Here is a 19,120-nt window from a genome sequence, read left to right as displayed (position 1 = left end):
CCCCCCCCCCCCCCCTTTTTTGGCAAAAAGGGAGATTGTTGAGAAATGAGATCCAACTAACTTTTGCAGGGCACCTTGAGCTTGCCCTGCAGCACCTTTTGATGATCCAATGCTAGGCTCCCCTCTCAGTTTTGCCCCTGTCAAAACCACCACTTTTCATTTTACTTTCCCATAATTTCTTGAGGCTTATGAGAAAGTTGGCTCCATCCAGAAGCTCAACTATTAAGAGAGATAGGAGGAGATATCCTTTAACCCTCCACTACAGGATTTTGAAAATTTGACCTCTAAAGTGCTTCTGATGCTTTCTCAGCCCAAACTTGGTCTTTATGCCCCAGCTGCCTCTACCTTGGCACCCTGGGTTAAACATATTATCTCTATTTAGTCAGGAGACCTGAATTCTGCTCTTGCCCCTGCCACTGGCCTACTGGGTAACCCTAAGCACATCACTTCACGTCTCTGTGCCTTGGTTTTCTCCACCTGAAGCTGAGAATAATAGCATCAGCCTCCTTTGTAAAGCCCCTTGGGATCTGCTGAATAAAAATGCCAGAAAACCACTGGCTGTTATGGCTGTTGCTTATTTTCACTGAGAATATGCAGCCAGAAAGCCAGACACATGCAGACATTGCACCCTTCCTCCCAGATGTGACTGAAATAACTCCCTAAAAGCCAAGACACATCAGTAAATAAACCAAAGTGGATAATATCTTCTTCCCTTTCTGTCTCTTTCTCACAAACATGTGTGCCTGTGCTCACACATGTGTATGCAAAGCCCCTAGCTGCCCCACTTCTGCTGCCTGCACAACCTGCTGGGGTTTATCTTATCTGATTTGTGAAGCAGATAAGGCAAACAGTATTGATGTGGAGATTAAACAAACAGGAAACATGAGGCCCTGAACCAGCACAGACAGGAGGAAATCCACACCCCAACCCCGTTCTCTGAAAGAATGACAGTGAGAGGGCCTGTCTTCTGCATACGAAGACCTTGCAGGTGGCTTGTTCCAGAAACCTTGCTGCTAGCAGAGCAGGCTCCAGGCAGGAGAGGAGAAGGGCTTACTGCCATAGTTGCATCTATTTTAGAACTGAGCGCCAGAAAGGAAACGAGTTGTATCCCATATGGTCTACTGGGAAGGACGAGAGACACCATTGCCTTCTGTTGTGTGGGGGAGCAGGAGGAGAGGGACATCAACTGGCATAACAGCAGGGAAATCCTCAGCCCTTCCCCACCCCCAGTCTCCTTTTGAACAGGTGAAAGAACTACATGAAGAGTAAATCAATACAGAATCAGTTCCAGAAATAGGAACTCATTCTTGTCAATGCTGAGCAATCAAAGAGTGTGAGTTACCTCCTTCCTCCCATTAATGAGATTGGCTTAAAAATCATGATATTTACATCAATACATAAATAAATATGGCCGGGGGTGGGGTTGTTGTCTTCTGTTTTCCGAGCCTTCAGGGATTATGGCTTCAAGCTTTTTTTTCACAATCAGAAGAGACAGGTGCTTTTTTTATTAACTGAAAAGTGAGATTCTCCTATATTACGGGAACTGGAATTTTAAACAGAAGCCCACAAACTGCAACACTGGCAGGAAAATCATGACAGCTGACAGCACTGCTAGGTACTTGCCACCTGTTCCCTCCCCACCAGCTTCAGGCTGCATCAGGACCATGATGGGGTGAGCCAGAGTGCAGCGCACTCCTGCAATCCTTGTTTAGCAGGACAGTTCCTGGAGGCTGTTCCAGCTGGCATCAGTAAAGCAGTATGGAGGCAGCTCCAATTTGCAGTGTAGGCTGCCCCACTGTATCCCCAGGATCTAAGGAAACAAAGAAATGGCTTTGAATCAACTTTGCCTTCTCTGTATTTGCCTTAAGGCAGGCTCAGCACAACTAGGAACTTAGCCCGCTGATTTTATTACATGCAGTGACAGTAACATGTACATGTACACATGCACATACACTTAAATCACAGTATTGTTTTGAGATTTTTCGTCTTTTGCTAAATTGAGACACTCCACTGCAAACCGTTAAACAGCACAAAGAACTGCTTAAACCCACTCTAAGTCCTTCAGAACAGGACTCCATCTCAGAGGCATTAGAGATGTGCAGCCCACATCCCCCAGCCATCCAGCAAAGCCTGCCAGAATAGGGATAAAACTAACAAGCAGTACCTCTAATTCCTCTCTACCTTCCTCATAGCTTTATTTCAACTCACCTGGCCTTTGGCTACCAGCCCTGTTGCAAGTGTGAGGAGTCATGAGACTGGGATGCCAAAGCTCTCAGCACCTGCAAACCTGATGCAGTCTGCTTTTATCTTTCCACAGAACTCCAAATGTTCTTCCTTTTTTCAGTGACTTCTCTATCTAGCTACTTTGCCTTTCTCAAGGAGGTTTATTTATTCTTTTTTGTCTGATGCAGATTTTAAGCTCCCAGGAAGAGTGGTACAAGGCTGAGCTGAGAAGTCAAGAGGGATATGTCCCCAAGAATTTCATCAATTTTCAAATTCCTGTGTAAGTATGACAGGGAGCATGTGTGTTTCCCTTTGGCTTCTCAGAAAATTGTAGTGTGTGTGTGTGTGTGTGTTCATGCACACCGGAGAAAGCACTGATTGCACTGTACAGCTTGGAATAGGAAGGGACCCTGGCAAAGCTCCACACACAGCTTTGCCAGTTCACTTTATTCCTGTCCTGTAGCCCCCCTGCTAGTGCAATCTTGGATGGCCCCCAAATTTCTATATCACTCTCAATTGACTCCTTTGTTATTACTACTCAGAGGGATGTTTTAGGAGCTGCTTCTAGCTCTCCCTTTGATAGAAGGGGAATTGCCATAATATGAAGTCTTAGTGACAAAAAAACAAGTGGAAAAAAAAGAATAGGGGATTTTTCCGTCTCAGAAAAAGTAATAACCTTCCTAGTAAACCTTATGAATCAAAGCCCCCTGTCTGCATATCTGTTTCCTTTGATACACTAGAGGTCAGAGCGATGTTACATGAGAAATGGTGTCTATGGGTTGTCAGAGATGACAGACATGTAGCCCATAGGCCCTCAACTCTTCCTTCTTCTTTGAAGTGCCCTGATTTTGCAGCTGGACATGGAGCAGTCAGAGACATGGCTTTCCCATATTGTTCCCCACCGTTATGTTGCAGCAAGTTCAATAGGAGCAGGACAAACGGGATTGCAGTTTCATGGAGGATTCTACAAATTTAGATGCATATAAAATATTGTGCTATCTGACCTGACAATGCTATGGTACAGCACACTTGCAAACCTTTTCTTTTGATTGGCAGAAATTTTTATGAAGCTATAGCCACTTATGCCTCCTGCTTTGAAAGTGCTGCAGTATTTCAGAAAAAAGCATGCAGGGCCTTTTTCCTACTATGCCAAGTATATTTGCCAACCAATACTTTTTTTGTGTGTGCATATTATTACCCTGGGGCAGGTGTTAGAAAGGCTGTAGGTACTGGTGGGATTGTACTGTCTGTGAATGCCGATATGTGACTGCCCCCTGTTGGATGGACCTTAGCACACCTTTTGTGTATGAATTCCACCTGCTGCCTGAACTGGGGGACTTTTAGTTCTACAAATACAGGTTTGTATTCATTCAGTTGAAGTGGGATGAGTTCTCTTCTTCAGTCCTTCATGTGCACTGCTAGCTGTTGACTGAGGTGATTGTGCTTCGGGTAGTTATACCAGCAGTGCCTTCCTCGCACACATGGTGCACTTGAATCACGTACTAATTATGTCTTCTGCCACTTTGTATTTCCCTCCCTCCCCTGCACACATGCATGCTTACATTCTCATGAGCTTTCTCTCTCTCTCTTTCTCTCTCTTCCTCCTCCCCTCACCCCCCGTACAATAGCTGAAATTAAACATTTCCAGTTTGATTTCCTTTTCTGTTTTTAGAGCAGCAAGAAATCCATGTTTTTTAAGAAGTTCAGGCTGCACATTGTCAATAGATAATGAAAGGAAGTTATTTGCTTTTCATGAAGAGCAGTTTTCCCTTCCTATAAATTATGCCTTCCAGACATGCCCTGTTAGTAGAGATGTTCACATGGTATCCTATAGACCAGGAGCAGCAAGCTTTCTTGGCCCCCTGGGCTGGATCTGGACTGGAGGGCTCCTGTTGCACTGGATCTGGACTACAAAAAGCCTCACCAGTTGGATCTGGATCTACCTCTGGCATCAAGGCCAGCAGCCTGTGGTATCAATTGCTGTTAGTTCCTGATCCATGAAGATTAATGCATGCATCGCTTTCACCCACATATTCGCAATGGAGATCTCTATGCCAGATTTTGGCAGTGGGCCCTGTTCCCATACTCACAGCCCCTCCAGGAGCAAAGCAGGCCATATTTTTTACATCTGTGCTCTCAACCCTTACTTCACTCCTTCCCTTGCCCCTGCTCATTCATTCTTTCTTTCTCTTACCTCTTTTTTTTTTCTCTAATTCACCTTTCTTATTCATGTTCATGTGATCTGTTCCATTTGACAGCTGGTTTAATGGGAGGATATCCCGCCATGAGGCAGAGAACCTACTCATAAACAAAGAAATTGGCTCCTTCATCATCCGAGCAAGCCAGAACTCCCAGGGTGACTTCTCTATCTCTGTCAGGTACCTGCTACTTACAATTTCTTTCCATCTTTTTCTGGCCAATGCAATCCTCAAGATGCTTCTTGACAGGAACCCTAACATGGCACTGCCTTTTGGGAAGCTTGTGTGCTGCCAGTCACTGGTCACTGGAAGATCTACTTTGTTGTCAAATAGGAATAAATGAGGCATCTGCCTCCCAGTTGTTTCTTCCTCCTTCAGAGTGACACAACACATGCCCAGTTCCACAGCTGTACCACCAGCTGTCCTCCTCCTTTTGCTTGCATGTAGCAAAAGGGAGAGCATCTTTGGGACAGCTTCTCCAATACAGAACATGTGCCTTCCAGGTGTTTGCTTTGCAGAATGACTGAGATTGCTGAACCCCATAATATTAATTAGGAGGTGATTTGCACCATTAACATACTTTCCATAGGTCACTGAGCAGCTGTCAGAGAGGAATGGTTTTTTGTTGCTATTGCATTGGAGCCAACAGCTTAACATTTTTGTTCGTAAAATACTGAGCACATAGCATATTACGTTGTATGAACATTGCTTAAGAAATCCAAGACTCCATTTACCAGTCCTCTGGACTTCTTGTTCTTTGTGTTTATTCCCTTTGTGCCCCTTTTTAAACCAATGCCATCCTCTCCTAAGTAAACCTGAGACTAACCCTCACCAAAGGATAGCTTGCACTCTTCCCATACATACAGTATAAATGCAGCTGTTAATGAGCACTGTGCCATTGCTTTGCTGACTTTCATATGAAGTATAGCACACAGGTCCTAAACATCTATGGTCCTAAAAAATCCCTTAACACTTATTTCAAAATAAAGGTCTGATTGCCTATGTTCTGTGGAAATTCCACCATTTTCCATGACCCTTCCTGATGTTGCATTTTTGTAGTTAGATGACTGATTCCTTTACAAGGCCACATTCAGATTCAGCGCATGCAGCTTTATCTCCACTTATATCACTTTCTGGAAGTCTGAATTTGAGCCCAGAACCCACAAGGGGCCTTGAGATCCTTCTGGATAAAAGGGTTTTGAGGAAGGCAAAGTTGTAAGCATCTGATATTTTTATTCCCATTGCTCCCAGGCATGAAGATGATGTTCAGCACTTCAAAGTGATGAGGGATGCAAAGAACAACTACTACTTGTGGACAGAGAAATTCCAATCTCTAAACAAGTTGGTGGAGTACTACAAGACCAACTCCATCTCCAGACAGAAGCAGATCTTCCTGCGGGACGATAGCCGAGAAGAGAAGGTATCCCTGGGACTTTCAAAACAATCCCTATAGGATCCTGTGTGAAAAGGAATCTAGCCCTAGCATGTTGTTTCGGAAGACCTTCCTTAGACTCTCAGCAAGGTCACTAGGGTGGTGGGCCTCTCAGCCCCGTTGATTGCTTCATAAAAACGTTTTGTAACTGAGAATAATTTTCTGTCTCCTTTTAGGACAACAAAGGGTATGTAGTAAATCAGGATTTGAGGGAATTTGGCAGAGCCATGTGGGGGCCCCAGGACTGGAATAGCAGGAAGTGCTGTAGGGGAGGATTGAGGTGCATTGGCATACTTACAGGAGAAGGCAGGACTTGTTTTCTAAAGCAGGAGTTGTGAAATAGGTTTGAGGAAAACTGCTGAGAAATATAAAAAGAGAGGGGGAATACTTAGTCTACTGGCAAGTTTGGGAAAAGAAGACTATTAATTTAGTTTCTTTCTCTCCTTGAATATAAACTGTGTGCATCTATAGCTTAAAATGTGCACCAAGGAATCACTGATCCCTTATTTACAACATAAAGCAGGGAGGTATAGAGGTACAGGAGACAGAATGTAGAAGTAGCAAAAGGGGCAGAATGGTACCTACTAGGAGAATTCAGAAGTTCTGAGTATGGTTTGTGAGGAAGATACAGTAAAAATGCTTGGTGAAACAGAGAAATGCTTGACCATTGAATACCTGTTTGATTCACAGCCTGGAGAATAAAGGTATGACAGAGCAGAAGCTGCCAGCCATTGCAAATGCAGTGCTGAGAGATAGTGAACATGTGGTAGCTGCAGTACCTGAAGCTGTGCTTAGCTAGAAAACAGATTCTGGTGTTAAATTATCAGGATGAGCATGGTAGAGACAAGGCAGAAAATATGTGATTTGCTGTCTGTGGCAGTAAAGTTTTATAAAATACATCGTGGGGATTCTTTTGGGCTTCAAAAAAGAGAAAGGATATACTTTTCAATCTGATAAAGGGGTATCAATTTGTTGACCCCTTCAAGACCATTTCTCTGCTTTTTCCAGTGCATTTCCAGGGCTACAGCTAATAGCAGAGCACAGTCTGGAGGAGGAGAAAGAAAGTGTGTATAGACGCGGATGCTTTATCAGTAAAACAACTTGCTAAGGCCTCCAGAGAGCAGAAGAAAAGGAGAGAGGGGATAACATTTTCTACAAGATGTAAACAGATAAATTAAAATATTGGGTGGAGGAGGGAAGACTGTTGGTGGGGCCTATACTTCATTTAGTTGCTGTGGTGATGCGCATGTCAAGGCTTATACAGCACCTGACACATTGGGTCTTGCTCCTAAGTGCTGCAATAGTAAACAGTTATGATGACGATGATGATACATAAATCCAGAGGCAGAGATGCTTGAAGCCTGAAACCAGAGTTTTCAAGAGAGCTCATCTCTCATTTAGGTGCTTTAACACATGCTCATATTTTCAAAAGCACTCAACCCACTGTTAACACTGCATGTTAAGTGCATAGGAGGGTTTCAATCCAGGGACATCTAAAACACCTGCTGAGGACTGTCACTATGGAATGCTAGATGCCAAACCTTTTTGAAAATCTGGCTTGTTGGGCATGTTGAGGACTTGAAAGTATATCCCTAAGTGTGGGTCCAGTCAGATAGCCAACACATGAGGCTACACACCTCCCCTTATTTACAGGGAAAATAAAGGACTCAGAGAGGGGAGAGATGGGCTTCAAGTACCCTTGGTTATTTTTAGAGGAAGCGCTGGGGATTGGCTTATCCTGTCTATTCAGAGTAGAATGGATGCAAGGTAAAACCCACTCATGTATTTCCAAATGGGCTTGAGGCTCTGAATTCTTACATGCACTGAATGAAGGAAAGTGACTGTGATGAAGATGCAAAATACAGGGTTGCAAATTTGTTCCTTTTTCACTGGGGCAGGAATCCTCTTTTACACAGACTTTAGGGCTTGGAGGAACAGTGGGAGGGCAAGATCAGGGGAGCAAATAGTTTGGGGTACTGACTATAAGGGTACCAGCAAAAGGGTACTACACTTGGCCTTACCTTTGTTATTAATATGTCTTCAGGAGCGGCATGGTGGAAGCCTAGAACGGGGAGCACCAGAAGGGTTACGTCTGAGTGGAGCAGCTGCAGATGTCCGAGCATCAATGTCTAAGAGATATTTAGATCACTCCTCACTCATGATGCAGCAGCAGCAGCAGCAGCAGCAGCAGCAACAGGTAGTACTGGGAAAGCGGGGAAGGTTGAGCTGAACCCAGGCTTCAGAGCACATTAATCTCTGCTTACTAGAAGTTGGGCTGTCAGTCATCTACCTGTGTGATTGGTTTACCCTGACTCCTTTTCATGAAACAGAAAGAGCTATGTCTTTGAGGGTGATGTAGCAACAATGTGTTATGCCAGCCTGGTGACATCTTGTGGCCTGAGATAAATATGTGACTTTGGTATTGTCCTGGGAGCATCAGCGCTCATGGAGTATACCTGCAAAAGTCATAACTCAGCAATACCCATTCTCACTGGAGAGCTGGGAACCAAGTGGCGAAATATGGGGAAATGTTATGATCCAGTAGAGCTTGGGTCAAGACCAAAAATCATCTCAAACAGGTGCAAAATAACACCCTGTGTACACACACATGCATGCATGCAGGCATGCACATGTGCACACACTCACAAACACACACATCCCTCACACATCCACCCCCATGCCTAGGATTTCCTCTCAGTTCTCTAAGACAAATCAAACCCTGCAGCCAGTTTTGTTTGCTCTACAGTGCTAATAGCATTCAGCATCACAGTGCATATTGAGGATGGGACATGAGTTTGTTAACATTGAGAGAATTTTATTTCCTTCAGCACTGCCCCAGACTCCCTTTTCCTGAGGTGAATCCTTGATTCCCTTTTTAGTGATGAGGTCCTTTCCTCTTCGGATTTTCCATGTGCATATAAAAAATACTCTTATCTCAGGATTTTGGGGAGAAAATGAATAATGCAGCCCATCCTGATTGATTTGGATAGGAAACAGCTTTAGAGGGAGAAGGGATTGGCTCTTGACTGCAGTTGGAAATGCTGCAATAATATTGGCCTCATCCAAGAAGAATGCTGTTTCTGTCAGGGGAAAAGGGTATGCAAGAGGAAGGCCAAGAGCACTCCTGAAATGACCTCGTTACATCCCATCAAATAGGAGTGAGGGGACTGTTGAGAGAACAGTACAGTTTGTGACAAGACTTCGGCTCAGGTCTTTTGTGACAAATCTGTCAGTAAGTCACATTAGCTACAGAGAGGAAATACTTGCAAGAAAAAGAAGACAGAAAAGAAAACTTGTTGCTTTAGAGTCCGATTGAGTTTGATTCACTCTAATCACCTTCAGCCAGGGTGCTGACATGCAAACTGAGATCTGGTCATGCCTACCCTTTAGGCTGACAAAACTGCAGGTAAGACCAGAAGGGCATTTGAAATGTCAGGTACTGACAAAGACAAGTAGGAAGATATAGAGGCCAATAGCTATGTACAGAGAACTAAAGCTGCTGCACTTCCTCCCCACTCCCAGCTGATACAGCTGATCAAATACTGCATCACTAAAATGCTTCTGAGCCCTGGGCCAGCATGGCTAGTACAAGATCCAACTCTGCCACACCTTTACCACTAAAATGGGTCGTGGACTAAATAGGCCTGAAGTGAGATGTGACACCCAAGACTTGATAAATCAGAAAAGGATCATATCTGAGGAAGGCGAATGGGTTGTTTGGAGATGTAGGTCTTGGCTGCATCTAACTGAAAGTGTTCCCTACTTGGGCTTGTCTGTGCTGCCTGTAACACTAAGTGCACTCTCGTGCCACTTCTCTGGTTTTCATCTGATATTTTTCTTGCTCTGATCTTTTTTTAACTGCATCAGTGGCTTCTAAGGCCTGTTCCATTGCCTCTGCAGGGAGAAGCAGCACCAAGGGAGAGAAAAGCAGCTGGATATTCCCCAGCGTAAGCGTGTGCCTAGCCAGTACAGATCCAACATAGCCAGATCCTGTGCTACTCTCAGCATAGGGACTTTGCCAGCAAAAAGGGGGATGTGGACAATTGCTGTGAGAGTGGACTGTTGACTGGATCTTTCATACAGATTGATCTAGGGAGGTGATTTCAACCTCTGAGAAGAGAAGGAATGTATATGGAGCCTACCTAGTTTGAGATTCTGAGCCAAAATGACACCCACTGGGAAGGCCACTCCTGTTAGGTGTGTTGCCCTGGAATCCAGTGAACACAGGGGAAAACACTCCCTGATAAATATAAGTAAAAAATGAGTGCCCTGGCTCAATCCTGAAACTGTGACACCCAGTAACTCTGAAATCCTCCATCCCCATGACACAACTGAGTATATTTATGGCTTTTCTTTTGCTCTTTAACTTTCTAGGAGAGGTATGGAGGGAGCCTGGATAGGAAGGATGCCCTAAGAGACCATGGGCAAGTAAGTGCACCATCCGTGCACCGCAGACATACAGATCCACTGCAGCAGCAACCCCAGGTGGGTGGTATGTATAGTATGCCCTTCTCTGTCCTTTACCAGATCTCCGTTCAGGAAAACAGGTAGAGAGTTAACCTATTTACCCACCAGTATGGAGGTCCCACATTGTGGGGTGGAGGGGGAAACACACGTTTGTATTATATCTGGTGTGATGTGATGTGATGTGATGTGATGTGACTGGAGCACCTGAAAAGGACGTTCTTGTGATACATGCTCCATCCCAGCCACTTCAGTTCTGCTTAGAGGAACTATCCCTATATTGAGAAGGATCCCAGGGACTCCTGCTAATGTAAGTCCCAGCCCTAAGTGTCCCTTTTATTCAGGTTTTTGCTGGGATCCTGATGGCTGTTCCATTGATTTCCACACTGATAGCATAGTTTTATTTTCTGCTGTTGAATTTCTTCCTCTCTGTGGTGAGTGTCATGGGGGGATGTTTGTAAGCCTTGTGGTTGACCTTTCCCTATCTCCTTCTCTTCAGCAAACGCTGTGGGTCCGTGCCCTGTATGATTTTGAGGCAATGGAGTATGATGAACTTGGCTTCCGCAGTGGAGACATTGTAGAAGTCCTGGACAGCTCCAACCCCTCTTGGTGGAAAGGTCGTCTGCGTGGTGAACTTGGACTCTTCCCTGCCAACTATGTTGCACCAATCACCCGATGAATTCAGTACACACAGGGATGTATGGTGATGGAGCTGCTCTAAAGTAACAGAGACAGAGAGCATCTCCCAGGCACCTGGAACATAGAGCATTTGTATTATAATCGTAATTTATTGGCAATTGAACCTTTAAATAGTTTATATTAAAGGGTCCTGTGGAAAAGGGTGGGGTTTTTCCCTCATTTTACATCCTGGTGTGGGATGCAGCAAGAACACCAGATTGTCCATAAGGTCTCACTATGTCCTCCCTACATCTCTTTGGATAAATATTGATAAGTTAGGTAGGCCATGCTATAATTAGCTCTGTCATCCAGGAATCCACTTCTAAACAAGGCAGGCTTCAGTTTGTAGGAAACTTCACTTCCACCTTTTGAAACCTGTCACATGCATGAGTCCCTCTGGGCTCAACTCTCTTTTATTACCCCTTTTCTTCAAGGCAAATACAGCAATGGGGAGAGCACCATGGCTTAGTCAGGTGGTAGTAACTGTCTGTGGGTATACTTGAGGAAGGGAGATAAAGTAAAGGGATCTTGAACTCTGACAGGGAATTCAGGGAAAACCTGGCTTTTCAAAGAAGATACCTTCTGAGTTATCCTTCTTGTGTTCTCCTAAGGCATCCCATGATGGGGACACAGCATGAGATGGGATGGGGCCACATGAACTGCTATACAGAGAAGTTCATCTATGGAACCAATATGTGGGAAAAAGAGGAGCTTTGCTGCTTCTAACAGACCTGCCCATACTGTATAACAATTTGTCCATTTCCTAGCTGCCTTCCACAGAAACCCTGCACTTTCTCTTGAGCATGCTGGTAAGCAGGCCTGGCTTTTCAGCCAAGCCAATATTCAGCAGCTGAGAGAAAAGTAGATATTGCTGGTTGTTTTGTTTTGTTGGACTGTATCTTTTTTTACTGGTTTATTGCTCCCCAAAATTCTTTCTATATATTTTAGGGAATCTGGCATCCCTGTGCTTATAAATATGAGTTCCTGGTGTCATATACTGTCCCCCTGGATGTGTTTATGTAAATCCATACGTGTGCTCAGGCACATGCCATCCTATAAGATTATTCAGCAGTGTGGGGAATGACAGAAGGCCAAAAAAGAGAAAAAAAAACAAAACCAGGCATACGGCAAACGTATAGGATTGGGTGTCACCATCACAGTTTTCACACAGCTGATTTGCTGTGCCTTTTATGGCCTCTGGTTTCCATGTGTCTAGTCCAATCGTTCTCAACCTTTTTAGGGTCAAGGGCCCCCTTGAAAAATGCCAGCTCTTAATTTTCATGTGTTATTTTACTACAAAAAAATAGTAGAGCAATTCTTCTTTTGTTGCAAAGAACTCAGAAAGTCTACAACAGATTATAATGTTTTTGATACGGATGATTCACATTTGAAATCTATTTGCACATGTAACAATGCTAACATTGTGTGGTACCCTGCAGCACCCCTAAAAGGTTCTTAAGGCACCCTGGGATGCTGAGGCACGTTGGTTGAGAATCACCTGTCTGGTGTCTTTCCCACCTCTCCTCAGTATCTCTTGTTAAAAATTCTACTGTATGCTCAATGCCAAAAGCAATCTCCTGCTAGTACTGTCATATTTTGGTCCATTAGAGATGCTATACTTGAGATAGGGTTACTAGTTTACTTGTGAAAATGCAGTGAATAATGTTTGATCCATGGAACAGGCTCCTCTATATATCTGGGTTTTTTAGGCAAAATGAGATAAATGCACAGCACAGTAGCAACAAGACTGAGATTTTAAAAGGGGGGAAGTGAATAAATGACACCGCAATGCAAATAAATAGTAAATGCACATTAATATTTGTTAAAACCCTAAGACAGAAACATCTTGATCACTGCTGCTCATCCAAGTTGAAATTCAACAAAATGCCACAATAAATAATACTGTACCTTATCTGGGACCTGAGTCAGTAAGGAAATTCTGATTTGTAGGTCTTTGGAAAGAAGGAAAATACAACATACATGAAAACCAAACCAGATGCATCAAAAACATTGTTTCTGCCCTTTAGTAGTCCCAATTGAAAAAAAACACTAAAACCTTCATGTCAGAGTCTAGCCCAGTGAAGATGACATTGTTCCACTGTCACAAGATGTGCAACATTTGCTTTCATTGAGCAGGGAGCAGCTTTTGTTGAGTGCTGAAGGGAACTGGAAGAAAAGCAGACTACTGATAAATAAAGTAGATTTAAAAAAAAAAAAGCTTTACATATAAAGCTGGTCATTGGTTATAGACGCAAAACTATACATTCAGTTGAATGTGGCATTAGAGAGACAATTTAGCTGTGGTAGAAGTGGGTTTATTCCTGTTTATTCTGAGTGCACATGTGATTGATTATATACAGGCTAGATTTGGGCCTGTTCCAACACCCCTGTGTTCACAAGTGTCTTGTTCTTTGAGTAGTCCCAGCAAAATCAATGGATTGGCATTAGAATCTTGTTCTAAGTGATTCCACAGCTTCAAGGGGAACTTTTTAAAGACTAGGTCAAGACTTGGAAGACGGGAAATTTAGATCAAGGGAAAAAGAAGAACAAGGCAGAGGAAGATATAAGAGGAAAAAAAATCAAAGACCAGCAGAAGTACAGAAGCAATATTAATGTTGACTATTTGAGACTTGGAGCTGACCGAAGAGGACAAAACAGTCTTTCATATTTTCCCTCGTCGTCTTATAACATGTTTCAATTAATTGTTGGTATGTTTAAATTTATTTTATAAGTTGAAACTGAGAATTGCTTTTACTTTTACCGAGTTTCTAGAGATCCAGTGAGTAATGAAGATGTGGTTACAGAACATTAACTGAGGATAATCTGCTTAATGTTCAGATATCTCTTTGCATATTTAAGTCCCTTTGCAAGGATTAACTATTTAATTAAGACTGGACAGTAAGTTGCAAGCACTCCAATGTGAAGTGATGGTTTCTTGGGGTAAGGGTAGATTTCCACATGATTTTTTAAATTAACATTTCAAGAATTAATATCTGAGGCAATTAAATCAATGGATTTATGTGTCTGCTTAATTAGTCATAGGTTCAAGGCTTTAAAATTAGAATGTCATATGCTGCATCTTGCTCGTGGTCATCAACATTTTATAAAGAAATAATCCAAGAATACAGTCTGGGTGATATCCTACTATGACACTAAAAAGGTGGGGACAGGGGTGAGGGGGAGCACTCAGTTAAGTATTTTGCTTAATGTTTGTCATAAGCAAAAATGGCAGCCTTTGAGAGAAGGGATTACAAACAGGGACAAAAGCAAGGAGAGTACCTGGAAAGAAAAGACCTCTTCTTTGAAGGAAATGCTATAGAAGCTGGAGTGCATGTGGCGGTAAGGTAGAACCATGGTTCGTTAAGCACAGCCCAGTTGGGTTCACTTTGTCTGAATTAGCTTTCTGCCATCAGTATGGTGAAAATCCATGTTTTATTTACATCTCAGTGGTTAATAAGGATGAGTAAAGACACTAAGTGAAAATCTTCTCTAACAAAAGCTTTCACTGAACATTCTGCATCACATAACCGAGATGCCTCTGCAAATAAACATGCATCAAGGCCTATGTTTTGGAGACATTTAGAATATGGCTAGTTATATTCTGGCTGCTGCCTAAGGAGAGTGCGTAGGGCTATTCTTAGTACCTCCATGAAAGACAACCTCTGAAAGTACAAACTTCAGGTCAAACAATCAGATCTCTTTCTGTTTCCCAGGCCAGTCCTGTTTTTCAGTGGTCTGTCTTAAAAATCTAGGGTTAGCACAGTGGTATAGCTATGGTGGTTCAAGGAATATTAGACCATTAAAACTGAGCACCTAACTGCTCTATTGTAGACTCAGTGGTTGCCCTTTTCTACGTCTTCCCAGCAGGGGGTGTTGTTGCAGACCCTTGGAAGCCATTGGCACCAGCTTCTGCAGAGTGCAGCTATGGAAGGTCTTCCAGAAAAGGCCAAAAGTGAAAGCTTTACATTGGTACCCAGGGCCCCACACCAATAAGAATAGGGCCCAGAGTAGCAGCACTGGTGCCACCCAGGTAAGCAGGGCCAGCACCTGAGTAGCAAAAGCAAAAGCAGCAATAATCCAAGAGATAAGTTAAAGGGAGTGATGAGCCTGGGTGGGGAGTTGACAGGTGTCTTACATTGCATTTCATTAACCTGGCCAGTTAACATGGGGGATCATTACCTAGAAACAGCTAGTACACCTGACAGTGCCTTGGCATGTGACAAGCTGGGCTAGGACTCCTGTCAGGATCCAGCTCCATTTGTGCAGGGCTTAGCTACCCTATGTGCTGGGGTGTGCACACTGTTCCCAATCACATACCAGAAGTATCTTGCAGCATGTTCCCTCCAGTGCTGTATGTGACCTGCTGCCTCTCCCTACCCTGCACAGCCAAAATGCCTCGCAGTACTTCTTCTCAGCTGCTGCAACTCAGCACCTCCTGTCCACCAGCACTCCTGAGAGCAGCAAGGCACAATTTTGCCTCTAGTCTAACAGAGGAACATGCCTCTGTTTTTCTCAGACATCACAATCTGTTCGGTGTATGTGGTTAAATTGCTTTTAAAGGGACCCCTATAGAGACCGATTAAACTGTTAATGCTCCCAAATGATTCAAGAGCTTCCATTTATTTCCAGAAAAAATGTGTATTGAGTAAAGAGTAACTGATACCCAAGCCCTTTTTAAGTGCTAAAGGGTTTGCATTTCACCAGTAGAAGCAGAAAGTGAATCTTTAAGGGCAAAGCATTGCCAATTTCTCTAGGTTTTTAGCAGCAGCTTTACTGTGACAGATTTCTGATGGTTTAATTTCACGAAATGCAAAAGAAGTCAGTTACAGAAGCAGAACTGACAGAGGGAAAAGTTGTAGATTTAGCCTGGATCTATAAAGGGACTTTGGTGTGGCAGTGCTGAAGACTAGCCATATTCTTGAATGAAAGCAACTATAGCTACTGTGCTTTGCGCTCATTCCAGTGCTGCTGGTGCATGCTTACACGTTTTCAGAGCATGTCTACCCAAACAGAGCCTTTGGTGGACTTAGGCAAAAAGACCAGCTACTTTGTAAATCACAAGTGGGTCTAGGCAAAAGACTGATGCTGAAATGCTTAGCTCATTCAAGATGTCAGTGCCTCAGAGTGGGGAACTTTAGATACCCAAGTAATTTTACCGGTGAAGGCTCAGGTGCCAAAGTAGTGAGGTGGAGTGTGTGTAGATTGCAGTCCTGGATACAGGCACCTAAATTCCACATAAGTTACATTTTCAGGCACCTAAACCCATTTTAAGATCTGGCTCTTCGCCCTCTGGCACGAGATTGCAGAGAATAGGTGGATGAGTAAAAAGTGTTCATTGACCTCAGTGTAGGAGAGAAATTCAAAGCACTCTGAATGTTTTCATTGAGTAAATAAAGCCCACTCAGTTAACGGTGAGTGTACTAGCAAGAAAATGTGCTAGTAAGAAAATGCAAACGATTTGCAAAAAGAAAACGAGCTCAAATAACAATGAGAAGGAAAAAAGGAAGGAAGCTTGTGTAGAAAAAGGATGACAATTAAGTAAAGATAAGTAAAAAGCCAGACCAAAATATATCAAAATACGTAGTAACTGGGAACTGTAGGTCAAACTCTCATCATCAGCAGGAGCAAGTGCTTGTTATCGCAACCTGCGAGGATGTGGCTGTGGTGAATTTGGCTACTACATATGAAAATTAGGATAACTCTGTCAGGAAAGCCATTCACTATAGATGAGTGTACTGCACATTTGAATCCTAAAAGCTGTAAAATTGCAAGAACTTCCTGAAATCATGAGAAAGTTCAGCTCTCTATTTAAAAGACACTTCTGGGAAGCCTTCAATGATAACCAACAGAGATAAATGAGATAAAGAAAGTAAAAGATATTTTTATCTCGTGTCTAAAAGTCATCCAGACAGTGCATCATTTACCCTTTTACTGCATTGAGTGTGTCTGACTCACATTAAGTTTCTTGGAGATAGGATCATGTCTCCCTCTCTGCTATAAAATGCCCATGTTGCCAGTGCTCCAATATTAATAATAATAAATAGTAAGAAATAATAATAATGAAATTGAAAATGCACTTTGCTATGATCAAATAGTTCTAGGAGCTGCAGCATGTAAGTGTTGCACGAGAAGTAGAATGTGGTTCAACATCTGTGCACAGCAAATTTTGATTAAAAAACATAAGCTGTAACTTTTCCATCTTTCTCGATTCTTGCTGGCTCTGTACCTTATGCCATTATTTTTACCAGTGTAAAGTGGGTGGAAGGGCACCCCCTGGCCATTTTGATCAGATAGCTTTTTATGTCCACTCTGCCTTCACATAAATGACTACAGGAGGTTCATAGTAATGGAGAATCAGGCTCCTGTAGTTTTATATCAGCCAACCATAGCTGTGTTTTGACACCAGCTGTTTTCCTGTCATTGATGAAGAAGGTCAATTAGTACAGGCCTGTGTAAATGATTTAACAAGTGACTAAGAGAAATGAAGAAGGCTACTAAAATATAGAGAGGATGCCTTAAAACATTAGGATGAATAAATAATAACATTTAGAAAGTCCAGTGGGCTTCTTTTTGGGCAGAACCCTGAACTGAAGATCTTGGATTTGCTATAAATACTGAAAAAATAAATTCTCCCAACCTCTTATCAGTGGCTCTTGTTAAAGTCTTTCTGTTCAGAAGAATATGAAAGATCTAGTCTTTTCTTTAACTTTAAATTAGTATACAAAAAATATTTCTGACATGTTTGGACTTCTATATTTCCTAATCAAGTTATTATCCAGGAAAGTTACCTGGGAAGGAAATCCAAGAATTTCAAAAGTTTTCAGAAGAATAGATTAGCTGAAGATTTCTTGCTGTCCTGTAACCCCACTAAATTAATAGCTCATCCTTTTAATTCTGCTTCTGAGTGCAGCTATCATTCACGTTTATTAGGCAATGAAGCACTCAAGTGCTTACACAACACAATTGTTAACATCAGCAATCAAAATTATAGCTAGAATCTCTCATTTGAAATGGGTGCAAGCATGAGTGACTGGTGCTTCCTGAGCCTGGGGTGGGGGCATCCACAGAAGCTGCTGATGGTGGCAGCCCTGTCAGGGGGAGCACCAGCCCTACTGACAGTATCAATGTCAGCTGCCAGGGGGTCATGTGCACTCCCATGCACCCTGTACGAGTCACCTATGGGTGCAAGTTTCATGGAACAGAAATTTCATACAGCAGAAAAGTTATGCTGACATGAGTAATCCAATCTCTTCCTGATTTAAGGACTGGAATAAAAAGACACTGGTACTAAGACTCAGGTAAGTATAACCAGTGGCTCCAAGAATGCAGTGGTTTTGCCGTCTCTTGGAATCTCTAAATCTTGACCAGGTGTCTTCCCAAATGATGTGCTCTAATTCAACTACAAGTTATGGGGTATGAGGCAGGAACCTCAAGGAGAAATCCAATGGTTTGTGGTATACAGAAAGTCAGACTATATGATCATGATTGTCCTTTCTGATCTAGGAATTGCAGATCTGAATAATAAGATGTCAAATATTGTTTATCAGCATGAAACACTAATGCTGGAGATTGCCATTACTGTAATGCATTTAAATAGCTGTGGACTGGTTCTCCGAAGTGCCAAGTACCTGCAACTGTAGACTGAAGTCATTTCTGAACAAACATTCCTCTTTCATTTAGGTGCCTAACCATGACATTGAGTGCCCAGGTGCAAGCACATCCAGCTTTGAGAAATGTGGCCCATATGTCCTGAAGAGAGCTTGGGTCAGATCCCAAGCTAGGGAAATTCTGGGTAGATCCACTTCAGCTGATGAAACTAGGCTAATTGATACCATCTGAGGACCTAGATCATTCTTCCATAAAGACATCATTGTTATTTTAGTAAGATCTGCATGTACAGAGCAGCAGGTGTGTGCAGTGCTTTGCTGGTCTCATTTGAAATGATAATGACCCCCTCTCATCCATTGATGTGAGTCTGCATAAGAGTGTTGAATCTCATCTGAATGATTGCAGACCATTTCACCAGATTATCCACATTATTCTGGATTTTAGCTGTACCCACCAGAGAGTCTACAATTCCACCCAACTTCATGTCATCCATAAATTTGCTAAACATGCACTCAAT

The 19,120-nt window shown here is 42.8% G+C and overlaps 1 protein-coding gene across 1 annotated transcript in view; it reads left to right on the top strand.

The window, feature by feature from the left end:
• Positions 1-13,640, top strand: part of GRAP2 (GRB2 related adaptor protein 2) — a 45,207-nt gene extending 31,567 nt beyond the window's left edge. Inside the window, exons 4-9 of the mRNA XM_006029825.3 lie at positions 2,412-2,503; positions 4,482-4,601; positions 5,673-5,841; positions 7,898-8,050; positions 10,228-10,338; positions 10,817-13,640. Coding sequence (XP_006029887.1) covers positions 2,412-2,503; positions 4,482-4,601; positions 5,673-5,841; positions 7,898-8,050; positions 10,228-10,338; positions 10,817-10,996 — 825 coding nt within the window. The 3' untranslated portion in view covers positions 10,997-13,640. The remainder of the gene's footprint in view (positions 1-2,411; positions 2,504-4,481; positions 4,602-5,672; positions 5,842-7,897; positions 8,051-10,227; positions 10,339-10,816) is intronic.
• The last annotated feature ends 5,480 nt before the right edge of the window (positions 13,641-19,120 follow it).

Source organism: Alligator sinensis, unplaced genomic scaffold, assembly GCF_000455745.1.
Source record: "Alligator sinensis unplaced genomic scaffold, ASM45574v1 scaffold215_2, whole genome shotgun sequence".
Lineage (NCBI taxonomy): Eukaryota > Metazoa > Chordata > Crocodylia > Alligatoridae > Alligator > Alligator sinensis.
Note: the sequence above shows the minus strand (reverse complement) of the source record. Positions and strands in the feature narration are given on the sequence as shown.